We start from the raw sequence: 12,493 nt of genomic DNA on the forward strand, positions 1-12,493 counted from the left end.
GCTGAGGGATAGTGCCAGGCACAGAGTTCAGGCACCGTAACTGGCAAAAATTAAAAAAAAAAAGAGTCTGACAGACTTTCCTGCCCTGGCTGGTTTTGAACTGTGATCCTCAGATCTCAGCCTCCTGAGAAACTAGGATTACAGGCATGAGTCACTGGTGCCCACTACATTGGATTTCTGAGTGAGAGGTTCCTTCTCAGACTGGTCCTTGGTGTAACTGAGGCCAGGACAGGAGGTACCTGTGGGACAAACAGGCTGGAGCTCAGGCTGGTCAGTGATGAGGGACAAGAAAGAAGAAACGTCCTGTAGAGTGCCTGCAAATCTGTTGCTGCTGAGAAGCGGCGTGGGGAGAGTAGGCTCACTGCCGAACGCCCTCTGCAGGACGCAGAGCAGATAGACGAGCAAGTTGGGGCATCCTCATGTGCTGGTGGCGTAAAGACAAGGAGAGACGGCCACATGAGGAGTGGGGAGGGTGGAAGGGAGGAGACGTGAGAGCCAGTGTGAGGAGGGCCTCAGCCTGTAGATTAGCCTGTGACTGCCACTGGGACCATCTCCTAAGGGCACTCATTGTAGGCTGGCATGATTCATTGCCTGATCAGGGGGCCGATACCCTGTCTCCTGCCACTTCTTTCCAGGTGTGTTTGGATCGAGAAGGAGAGCATCAACTCAGTTGTCATCAGTGATGCTCCTGCTGACCTGCACCAGAGAATGCTGGTGGCCGCCTCACTCTCAGTCAACGCCACTGGTGAGCAGAGGCTTTGATTTGTCTGTCCTCTCTCTTTTCCTTGACAGACTGCTGGAAAACTATCTTATAATTAATGCATGTGTTTCTGCTCATATATTATACTTTTAGGCTATTTCCTGAGTGCACTGGCTGAAGCAGGTTTAAGAAGCGGCACATTATTGCTTTCTGTTACACAAGAATGTGGGAATTAGTTGAGTCTTTAACACTCAGTTATTCATTGTGCTTGGCTAGAGAATAAACCCAAGATTTGGGGTCTGGGAAAAGTCAGTTGTGTAATGAGGTGAAAGGGAAGAAGAGTGACTCCTCGGAGGGGCGACTGCCAAAGCAGCCTCCTGAGGTGTCTGTCTGGAGGCGGAGGTGGGAGCTGAGGGCAGAGGGGCGAGTTCTCTTTGGTGGGCTGGGAGCCCATGAGACAGACCCAGCAGATGTGGGCGGCCGGTGACAGGGCTGGGCTTCCACACTGGCTTCTATCTCCCTGTGCCGCAGGGTCCACCATGCTCCTGAGAGAGACTTCTCTGATGCCTCACATCCCCGGCCTCCCAGCTCTCCTCAGTATGCTGTTTGCACCAGTGATGGAGTTGAGGTAGAGCATAGGCCTCCATTTTGACCCTACCTGAGCTTTTGTACAGTGAAAACCTAGATGGAGCCAGAAGGCATTTTCTTTCCTCTTTTAAGAGAAGCATTTGCAGAAGGAGGTGTGTGTGTGTGTGTGTGTGTGTTTCTGGGACTTGAACTTGGCACTGTCCTGAGCTGTTGTTGTTGTTAAAGAACCTCTTGTTTCCATTTCCTGGAGTTCATTCTGGTAAATAATTCATATGATGGGAGGCACAAAGGCATTGCGCCTTTGTGTCCCTCCCCTAGAGCATCCTCATTTCTGTCCCTGAGCTCTTTTGCTCAAAGCTAGCATACTGCCACTTGAGTTGCACCTCTACTTCTGGCTTTTTTTCTGGTTAGTTGGAGATAAGAGTCTCCTGCCCTGGCTGGCTTCAACCCACGATCTTCAGATCTCAGCCTCCCAAAGAGTAGGTAGGATGACAGGCATGGCCACTGCCACCCAGCTTGTCTGGCAGTTTTTTGGCTTTCCCTCAGCTCCACTATGATTCATTCTTGCTACCACTGATGAATACATGGCTCTGGACTTCCTTTTATTATTACTTTTTTAGCTTTATGGTGATGCAAAAGTGATACTTGATAGAAGAAGCCATACTTGAGCTTTGAGCTCGACTGTGCCCCTGGGCTGGCCGTAGGCAGTCGGGTTCGCTGGCATCATGGGTGGCTGCAGGTGCTCCCACAGGGCGGGAAAGCCGGCACTCTGCAGCATGCTGCGTTGAGGAGCTGGGGTGCGCAGGTCGGGGCGCTCAGTGCATTTTCTGCCTCTCTCATCAGCAGCTCTTCTCATGGGAACCAGGATAATAGGAGGAGGACTGTCTAGCTGATTGTAGTTTTTGTGCCAAGACTGAATGGGGACTTTTCAAGTGACATCCTACTGAGAATGGTGTGCAGTTACAGCCGTCTCATAAGGCGTTACTGGAGCCCTGGGAGCCTCAGTGTACTCCCAGTGTGAAGCACTGTGCTAGGCAGCCTTGGCGGCCGGAACAGAGTAGATAAGAAGAACAGAGGAGGAAGGTCTTACTGTGGCCTGAGGTCTCAGAGCCTTCAAGTGGAGGTGTCCTCCAGAAATCTCCCTAGTGAAAAGCTAGCCCATTCAGAGATACTCACAAACAGAACCAAGAAATTGTAATTCTGTGTTCATTAACTCATCTATGTCAGTGAAAGAGAAATTCATATTAATATTGGGTTAATATGGGTACTTGGCTCTCATCGTAACAATATCTATTTCTGTGTAAAAACCAGAGGAAATACACAAATGAAATGAGTTGCTATGTCAGGCATAATGGAAGAGGATTTTATCAGTCAATTCTTGAGTGCTAAAATGGTGAAATACAGTGAACGTCCCTTAAAATGCATACCTCAGGGTTGATCGCGACGGAAAATGCTACACTGGTGTCCTGTGTGGTTTGGGATGGAGTCCGACCACCGAGGCCCCTGTGCTGCCTGAGCATGACATGGAACTGGCGTTCGACGTGCAGTTCAGCGTGGAGGACATCGTCGAGGTTAGTGTGACAGCTCTTCACAGAGCCAGCGAGTCCTCTGACTCACCATGCTTTCACCCTTAGGACATTGTGTCTGCTGTCATGCTTTATCTGGTGGCATACACGCTTGTCCTCAGGGTGACAGCTTTTCCTGGCGCCCTCTGCACTGCCAGGGAGAAGGAGTGCTCCTGACCTGAGCAGAGGGAGTGCTCCTGACCTGAGCAGAGGGAGTGCTCCTGACCTGAGCAGAGGGAGTGCTCCTGACCTGAGCAGAGGGACCTGAGCAGAGGGAGTGCTCCTGACCTGAGCAGAGGGAGTGCTCCTGACCTGAGCAGAGGGCGTGCTCCTGACCTGAGCAGAGGGAGTGCTCCTGACCTGAGCAGAGGGAGTGCTCCTGACCTGAGCAGAGGGAGTGCTCCTGACCTGAGCAGAGGGAGTGCTTCTGACCTGAGCAGAGGGACCTGAGCAGAGGGAGTGCTCCTGACCTGAGCAGAGGGAGTGCTTCTGACCTGAGCAGAGGGACCTGAGCAGAGGGAGTGCTCCTGACCTGAGCAGAGGGAGTGCTCCTGACCTGAGCAGAGGGCGTGCTCCTGACCTGAGCAGAGGGAGTGCTTCTGACCTGAGCAGAGGGACCTGAGCAGAGGGAGTGCTCCTGACCTGAGCAGAGGGAGTGCTCCTGACCTGAGCAGAGGGCGTGCTCCTGACCTGAGCAGAGGGAGTGCTCCTGACCTGAGCAGAGGGAGTGCTCCTGACCTGAGCAGAGGGAGTTGGGGTGATAGGTAACAGTAGGAGGGGTGTGGTTAACAAAGAGAAGATGCTTGTGGACCAAGAAGTTTATTATTTGCATGTATAAAAACAGGACAGTGAAGTGTGTTCATTGTTTTAAGAACTGGGAGGGGGTGGGGTCAAACAGATGGGTGAAGTTGGTCAGGATACCTTGTATACATGTGTGGACACGTCACAGTGAAATTCCCCTATACGATTAATATATATGGTAGTGATTATTGATATTATTTCTTTTGTTTTAATAGTTAAACATTCATCTAACAGGTGTCAGTCATAGAAAGTCACTCTGAGTGCTACAAGCTGCTTCCTGGGGAATAAAACCCAAGCTGTGTGGAGCTGTGTGAATATTTATGTCACTGTTTATTTGCAGATCAACATTCTCAGGGCTGCCATCAACAAACTGGTGTGTGATGGACCAAATGGGTCCGAGTATCTCGGACCAGAAAGAATTGTGCAGTTACAGGATAATGCCCGTCAGAAACTTCTAGGGTAAGTGGTGTCATGAGTCAGACTCCTGCGGAGCGGTGTTGATTGTGGATGTGAGGAAGCGTGTAGGAAGTTTGTTGGAGCGGCTGCCTCGCAGGAGCCTCTAGAGCCAAGACAGCCGCAGACGTTGTTGGGGTGTTGACCCCGCACTGTCAGCCAGAGTGCAGGCCGCACAGGCGGCATTGGCCTGGATGGGCGACTCTAGGAAAGCATGCTGGAGGGGTCATTTTGGATGCCAGGGCAGGGCACAGGTCCGCAGTGAGTGGGTACCATAGATCAAGGAGGAGGAAGTGGGCTGAAAGCCCACTAAACGTTTTCCCTCTCTGGACTCCTCGTTAGCCAAACCCAGCCAGAGGGCAGGGAGTGCCCCTTGGTGTAGATGGTGAGCCAGAGTCAGCTTGGAGGACCAGAAGAGGCTGAGGAGATGGGCACAGTTAGGAAGAGAAACAAAGGCGTCCCACTCCTGGGGTGGTGCGCCATCTGAGGGCCAGCATCTCAGGTAGGGCGCCAGTTCCTCTGCCCTCTGCTCCTGTGCTAGCTGAAAGCTGGAGCCATGAAGGGAAGATGCCATGAGCACCCCCAGGGTGTTCTTCTTCCCCAACCCAGGCGGGCTTCACTGGTTCAACCAGGGTCTTCAAAAGGTATTGAGTATATAAAGCTGCCTTAGAAATCGTGAGAAAGGCTAACTCTACTTTCTTTGCTCATTTTCTTTGCAAATAAGAATGTTTTACTATAATGTTCCTGCCTTGAAACTTAACGTACATAGAAGAGCACGTGAAGGGCAGGGAATGAGGCTTCTAGGGACTGGACACTCCTTCAGCCTGACACAGCCTGGCAGCCCTGCCCCTCAGCACAAGGAACTGTGTCCTGGTTAGTTAGTGTTGAGCACCAAAATGCTTTTAGTGAATGTGTGGAGCTCTGCAGACCATCAGCGTCATTTTTCATCAGCACCATTTGGAGGCAGTGTTGGTCACAGCCTTTGAGTCTGCCTGCTTCCTGTTGGCCCCCAGAGGGGCTCACTGACCACAGGGGCCAACACTTGCCCTGAGCGGATCTTGCTTCACCCTTCTCTATGTAAAGGAAGTCTTATTCCAGCCCATGTTTGACTATGTGTGTCTTCCTTGGCTGCTTTGACACCAGGAGGCTTAGCCATGGTCTCCTGAGGATAGGCCACAGTTGCCACTAGCTTGCTAGATACAGAATTGTGACATTTGAACAACTTGTACAAATGACTAAAACTAAGAGATTTGATACCTACGATGGGTAGACTTTGTGGCTTGTAAGCCGCACATCAGTAAGGCTGTTTACCCTCAGCTTTGGATGGCCGTGGGCTATGGCTCTATACATCTGCCCTCTCTGGCATTTTGATATATATGCGATCATATTTTCTTTAAAAATCTACTTTTATTAAGTAAGGTTTGTCCACGTTGTAACATGTTCATCATTGGCATATGCCATTTTGTTATTCCTTTACCAGTTGATAAAGTTTGTGAGTTGTTTCTAGCATTTGGCTCTGTGAATAATAGCCTTGTCACAGTTTTTGTGAGCATGTTTGCAGATGCCTCCCTTGGGTAGAAATTCAGGAGTAGGGCCGGGCGCTGGTGGCTCACGCCTGTAATCCTAGCTACTCAGGAGGCTGAGATCTGAGGATTGCGGTTCAAAGCCAGCCCGGGCAAGAGAGACCGTGAGATTCCTATCTCCAATAAACCACCAGAAAACCGGAAGTGGCACTGTAGCTCAAGTGGTAGAGCACTCGCCTTGAGCTGAGGGACAGCGCCCAGGCCCAGAGTTCAAGCCCCACGACTGACAAAAAAAAAAAAAAAAAGAAATTCAGGAGTAGAATTGTTGGGTTGTATCAGTCTGTGTTAATTTTTAAAGAAAGGACCAAATGGACAAACTCTTTGCAAAGTCCCCATGCCTTCCACGAGCTGCACGCCAGCTCCCGTCTCCACATCCTCACCTGCACGGCATGGCCAGACTGCTTCGTTTTGTTTTTACTGTAGCCAGTCTACTGGTATGCGATAATATCTAACTGTAGATTACCTCGTTATGTAGCAATAATTTGTTTGGCCAATAATTTATCTATCTTTGGCCAATAATTTATCTTTCTTTGATCTTTCACCCATTTACAAATGTTTTGTCTTCTCATTGAATTATAGAAATGCCTTATAAATTGCCCCATTGTCTTTCACCTTAATATGTTCTGTAGATGACAGAGGGTTTTTGTGTATGTGGGAGCATGTGTGTGTGTGTGTGTGTGTGTGTGTGTGTGTGTGTGTATGTATATGTGTGCATGTATGTGCCAGTCCAGGGGCTTGAACTCTGGGCCTACGCGCTGTCATTGAGCTCTTTTTGTGCTCAAGTGTTCTATCACTTGAGCCATAGCCCCACTTGAGGCTTTTTCTGTGATTAATTAGAGATAAGAGTGTCATAGACTTTCCTGTCCAGGCTGGCTTCAAAGTGCAATCCTCAGATCTCAGCCTCCTGAGTAGCTAGGATGACAAATATGAGCCACTGGTGCTCTGCTGACAGTTTTCTTCTTTTTGGCAGTACTGAGATTTAAACTGAAAGCCTGTGCTTTCTAGGCAGGTACTCTGCCTTCTGAACCACACCACCAGCCCCTTTTTGTACTGGTTATTTTTTTCATTGTGAAAGTAGTAGGAAAGTCTATTAGGAAAAGAATACACTGACAGTTGACTGAAAATGGATCACTTCCAAGGAAGAATGACCTACCTCCACTGGCTACTTTTACGATCGATTCTCACTTCCTGCTCGGGTATGTGCCTGGACTGACATTCTCCTATATTTTACTTCTGTCTGTAGCAGGAATGATAAGTGGGTGTCATCACATCCAGCTTTTTCTGATGAATGGCATCTTACAGACTTTTCTGCCTAGGACTGACTTGGAACTATGATTCTCCCCATGGCAGCCTCTCATGTAGCTGTGATGTCAGACACGCACTGCTGTATCCAACTGTTGATTGGGATGGGCTCTAATGTGGATGGGTTGGCTCAAACAGTGATTCTCCCAATCTCATAAGTAGCTAGGATTAGAGGCATGAGCCACCAGTGCCTGACTGATCAAAGGTTTTTGTTTTGGTGGTAAATACTTTTTCTCTGTTGTCACTTCAGTGCTTTCTGCCTGTCATGGGCAGCCCTTGCCTTCCTGTCCTGTTTTCCCTCCTTCACAGCTGTGTTACTGCTGATCTTCTTCCCACCCCCATGCAGGATCCTCTGCCTGGGTTGTGCTGCAGCTATAGGTGAGACTGGGGAAGAAGAGAACATCTGTTTGGATTTTTTAAACATTTCTCTTAACACTGTTTTTGGTTTGTTGACCACCATAGGACTTGAACTTAGGGTCTGGGTGCTGTTCCTGAGCTCTTTTTGCTCAAGGCTAGCACTCCACCACTTTGAGCTACGGCTCCAGTTCTGGCTTTTGGGTGGTTAATTGGAGATAAGAGTCTCATAAGACTTTCCTGCCCAGGCTGGCTTTGAATTGTGATTCTCATCTGCCTCCTGAGTAGCTAGGTGTGAGCAGCTAGCACTTGGCTCTTAACACTGCTTTATAGATTTCAGTATGCAGGTCTTGTTCTTTTCTTAAATTATTTTTAACTGTTTTAGTTTCTTTGATGCTGTTTGAATGAAAATTTTAAATTTTAGTTTTGAATTGCTCATTTCTAGCAAAGTTTTGTACAGTGATCTCTTCTTTCTTTTTTTGGGGGGGGTCCGGTCGTGGGGCCTGAACTCTGGGCCTGGGCGCTGTCCCTCAGCTCTTCAGCTCAAGGCTAGTGCTCTACCACTTGAGCCACAGTGCCACTTCCGGCTTTTTTCTTTTTGCTTAAGTGGTGCTGAGGAATTGAACCCAGGGCCTCATGCATGCAAGGCAAGCACTCTACCACTGAGCCACCTTCCCAGCCCTGATCTCTTCTTTTGTGACCTTATAAATTCATCTGTCTGTGTTGGTGGTTCTGGTAGACACTGGGATTTCCTACATTCATCATTATTCTGCTTCTAATAATAGTTCTCATTTTCAGGTCTTTTTTTTTTTTTGTCAGTTGTGAGGCCTGAACTCTGGGCCTGGACGCTGTCCCTCAGCTCTTCAGCTCAAGGCTAGCGCTCTATCACTTGAGCCACAACACCACTTCTGGCTTTTTTTGCTTATGTGGTGCTGAGGAATCAAACCCAGGGCCTACTGCATACAAGGCAAGCACTCTCCCACGGAGCTGCCTTCCGAGCCCTTCAGGTCTGTTTTGTCTCCTATAAATTCAGTTGCTTTGGTTCTCTGTGCATGAACCATCTTTTTCTGTCCTTTTACTTGCAATCTATTGTATTCCGAAGGTCTTTAACTTTGTCCTCCTTATCCCTCCTGTCTTCTTCTGCTAAGAGACATTTTGTAGTGCATCTGGTAGTGTACCTGTGTTGCTGGTTGTGCAGTGTGGAGTATATCCTGATGCGTTCATGTGGTTGGTTCTGTCCCTGAGGCTCTGCTCAGTGCCCTTTCTGCTTTCCCTCTCAGCTCATCAGATTGGATAATTACTATAGGTCTGTCCTTAAGTTTACTGACTTGGGACTGGGAAGGTGGCTCAGTGGTAGAGCGCTTGCCTTGCATGCATGAGGCCCTGGGTTCGATTCCCCAGCACCACATAAACAAAAAGAAAAAAAAAAGAGAAAAAAAGATAAGTTTACTGACTTTTAAAAATTAGAACAACTGGGAATTTTCTGCTTCAGTTATTATGCTTTTTATTCTAGAATTTCTTCCCTCCCTCCCCTCTTCCTTCCTTCCTTCCTTCCTTCCTTCCTTCCTTCCTTCTTCCTTTCTTTCGTTCTTTCTCTCTCTTCCTCTCTTCCTCTCTTTCTTTCTTTCTTTCTTTCTTTCTTTCTTTCTTTCTTTCTTTCTTTCTTTCTTTCTTTCTCTCTCTCTCTTTCTCCTTCCTTCCTTCCTTCCTTCCTTCCTTCCTTCCTTCCTTCCTTCCTTCCTTCCTTCCTTCCTTCCTTCTTTCTGTTGTAGGGCTTAAACTCTGGGCCTGGGCACTGTCTCAGCTCTTCAGCTCAAGGCAAGCGCTCTACCGCTTGAGCCACAGAACCACTTCCAGTTTTCTGGTGGTTATTTGGAGATCAGAGTCTCACAGACTTTCCTGCCTGGACTGGCTTTGAACCTCGATCCTCAGATCTCAGCCTCCTGAGTAGCTAGGATGACAGGCGTGAGCCACCAGCGCCCGGCTAGAATTTCCATTTTTATGTAGTTTTATTGAAGCGCTCTCTGAGTCATTATTGCCATGGTGTAAGTGTTTGCTCATGGCTTGCCCTGTTCCCTGAGCATCTCTGTGGTAGCTGCTCCGAGGTCTGTGTGAGATGAGCTGATCTGGGCCCACACGGTCAGCTTCTGGCACTGCTCTTTTTTTTTCTTTTCTGAACAGGTCACGTGCTCGTGTGTGACGCCTGTCTCTTAATTTCTGGTGACACTTGTTACAATTGTGTAATATGTCTAACACTTCCCAGGCATTTTTGTAGTCATTTTTGTTGGTTATTTAATGTGCTGTAAATTAAATATTCTCTGATCAAAACTACATACATTTGACCTGTTGAGGATTTGTCTGATTTTGAGGGTAATGTATAGGATTTAAATCAGAGTACTATTTTTTAATAATGTTTAATAAAAATAAGTTATTTTTCTTAATTGCAGCCTGTTCTGTCAGTTGAAGCCTAGAGAGAAGATTGTTCCCAAGTGGCATGAAAAGCCCTACGAGTGGAATCAGGTGAGTGGGAGGCGGCTCGGTGTGGGTGAGGAGAAGGTCACTGGGTGGACCTCGGTTCAGAACCAGGCCCCCTCGGCGGTGACAACACAGCGCCAAGGCAGAGTGGGCAGCACAGGCGAGTGGGGAGAGTTGGCGGCCGTGGAGCGGGTGGCTGCTTCTGCTCTGCCTCCCCGTGGGTGCCTGGAAAAGTACATTTAGAAAAGACAAGTGTGAGTGGCAGGCCGGAACCCTGCCGCGCCTGGCACTGTTGAAAGCTGCTTTGCCCCTCCTCTACCGGGGCTGCGTGTGGGCTTTAGATGGCTCGTCAGCGCTCTGCATCCATACACAGCTGGCTGAGGAATAGCAGGTCTGGAGGCTGAGATCAGAGTCCAGCAGAGACAGCTCTGGGAGCTGTTGCAGACAGCTGCCTTCTGGCTGCACCGTCATGTGACAGGGACAGAGTGTCCGTGAGATCTCTGGTGTCTGAGAATGTTCACCCCATGATGGGACTGGTCTAGGGGTCCCTACTCTCAGAACTCATCACCTTCCAGAGGCCCCATGTCTCCTGATACCATCACACTGAGGGTCTCTGTGTCAGTATAGGAATCTGAGCATAGCAGTGTTGACAAAAGGTAGAGCTGGCTTTGTCCTTTCCCAATTTCCTCTGTGAGGCCTAAAAAATGGAGTCAGATGTGGCTTCAGCAGAAGGAGTGGAGGCAGGAGTCTTAAGCTTTAATTCTAGAGCCAGAGGCGTCTTCGTAAGCCAGCTAGGGCAAGGGTTCCCACCTCTGAGGCGTTTAGGTTCCGCTGTGTCCTCCGGACGTCCCGGAACCGGGTTTCACGGTGCAGAGCAGGGTCGTTCCTGAAGCTGACTTCTAACAGTGGGAAGTGCTTTGAAAGCAGAACTCATTTGCAATTGGTATGTTTTAGGGAACTTTGTATCTTAAATAAATTGGAAATAAGTTTTAAAAAAAACACTGAGGGCTGGTGGAGTGGCTCAAGTGGTGGAGCACCTGCAAGTCCCAGGCCTGAGTTCAAACTCCAATATCATGGGAAAAATGAGTTACTAGTTCCTGTTCCTATTTACTAGGCAGTGCAGGAGATTTCTCAGTAAGGCTTTCCTTATTAAACATAGTTTAAAAATGAATGATCAGATCCGTAGTATGAGAACCGACATACAGTGTTGAAAAGCAGAGCTCTTTTTTGTCATACGTCTATATGTGTATAATTGTATTTATTTTATGCTAGTCAGGCCCCACCACAGAGCCTGACTGGTCCTTCTGTCTGCCCATTAGGTTGATCCGAAGCTGGTCATGGAGCAGGCTGACCGGGAAGGCAGCCGAGGGAAGAATACTTTTCTCTACCAGCTTCACAAGCTTCTGGTGCTCAGTCCCTAAACGTGGGCAGCTTGCACCCAGCCACGCCGGGAAGCCATGGGCTCTTTAAATGCTTCCTGAGCCAGGCCTGCCGAAGCCCATCTTCTCCATCCTACTGCCTCTGCCTGGGGTGGAGATGGATGGGAAGATTGGACGGTACAGTCTTTTCTAGAAGACTTCGTTTTGGCAAATGCTGCATTGTGCTTTAAGTGTGACAGTGAAGAAGTAGCCAGGCTCACACGCATGGTTCCGGCGTGTGCGCGCAAGTCTCTCCTGTCACCCACAGGCCTGCACCTGGGGTGGGGCAGAGCTTGGCACGGGAGGGGGGGGGCGCGTGTGCACGTGTGTGTGTGCACGTGTGCGTGTGCACACGTGTGGTTTCTTAAAACCATGGGGCATTTTCTGATCTTTGCTTTTCATGAGGAAAAATTTGGGCAGAATTTAATTTTTGTACATGTAGGACTTTTTGTTATGTTACAGCTTGTTGTTTATGTTTTGGAAATCAAAAAGATGACCTGGCAACTTGCATATGTATGAAACCAGTAAAACTGTTAGATGTTTCTGGTAGTTTGGGTCAGACAGTACTGTATGTTTTGTTTTAAAAAGATTTGAGTTTATAAAACCTGGGAAGGGATTAAGCCTTCTTTTAAGAAGTCAGCTCTCGAAAGGAGCAAAGTGGTAGATTTCAGACACCCAGCACTCACTAGCTTCTCCCTGAGGTTTAGTCAAAACAATTGGAGACAGCTGCTACACACCTATAGTCCTAGCAGGAGGATCAAAAGTTCACGGCTCACCTGAGCTACCTACTTGATCCTAACAGAAAAAATTGTAGCTGATAGGTGATGGGGAGAAGTCCGCTGATGAGTAGGTAGCACATGGAACACGCAGAGACTGGGTGGTGGGGCGGGGTAAGGCAGCCCAGCATGCATGGGGCTGCCAAGGCCAGGAGAGCGAAAGGAGAGGAGGCTGCGCAAGAACAGAGGCAGCCCCGCGCAGATGCACAGTCTGGACAGAGCGTCTGGGATCCCACCGCACGCCAGCCTTGCCGAAGTTCCCCTGGCACGTGCTTAGAATGACCTTGCTGCTCTGAATGTCAAAAGCCCGCGCCTCTCCTGTGCCCAGGGAGCCTGCAGCGACTCATTTACCCTAAGAGTCAGTTTGATATTGACAGCCTCCAAAACAAAGCCTCTGAGAGCGGTGGGCCAGAGATGACACTCGTGTGTGTGTGTGTGTGGGGGGGGGGGTGACGGGCACAGATTTAAAAGTTCCTCG

At 48.8% G+C, this 12,493-nt stretch overlaps 1 protein-coding gene across 1 annotated transcript in view; it reads left to right on the forward strand.

Moving 5' to 3' along the window:
* Nucleotides 1-11,504, forward strand: part of Tdrd9 (tudor domain containing 9) — an 89,245-nt gene extending 77,741 nt beyond the window's left edge. Inside the window, exons 31-36 of the mRNA XM_042696899.1 lie at nt 636-745; nt 1,232-1,328; nt 2,721-2,859; nt 3,995-4,113; nt 9,794-9,866; nt 11,141-11,504. Coding sequence (XP_042552833.1) covers nt 636-745; nt 1,232-1,328; nt 2,721-2,859; nt 3,995-4,113; nt 9,794-9,866; nt 11,141-11,242 — 640 coding nt within the window. The 3' untranslated portion in view covers nt 11,243-11,504. The remainder of the gene's footprint in view (nt 1-635; nt 746-1,231; nt 1,329-2,720; nt 2,860-3,994; nt 4,114-9,793; nt 9,867-11,140) is intronic.
* The last annotated feature ends 989 nt before the right edge of the window (nt 11,505-12,493 follow it).

The sequence above is a fragment of the Dipodomys spectabilis genome, unplaced genomic scaffold, assembly GCF_019054845.1.
Source record: "Dipodomys spectabilis isolate Male_0828 unplaced genomic scaffold, ASM1905484v1 ptg000212l, whole genome shotgun sequence".
In the NCBI taxonomy this organism is placed as follows: domain Eukaryota; kingdom Metazoa; phylum Chordata; class Mammalia; order Rodentia; family Heteromyidae; genus Dipodomys; species Dipodomys spectabilis.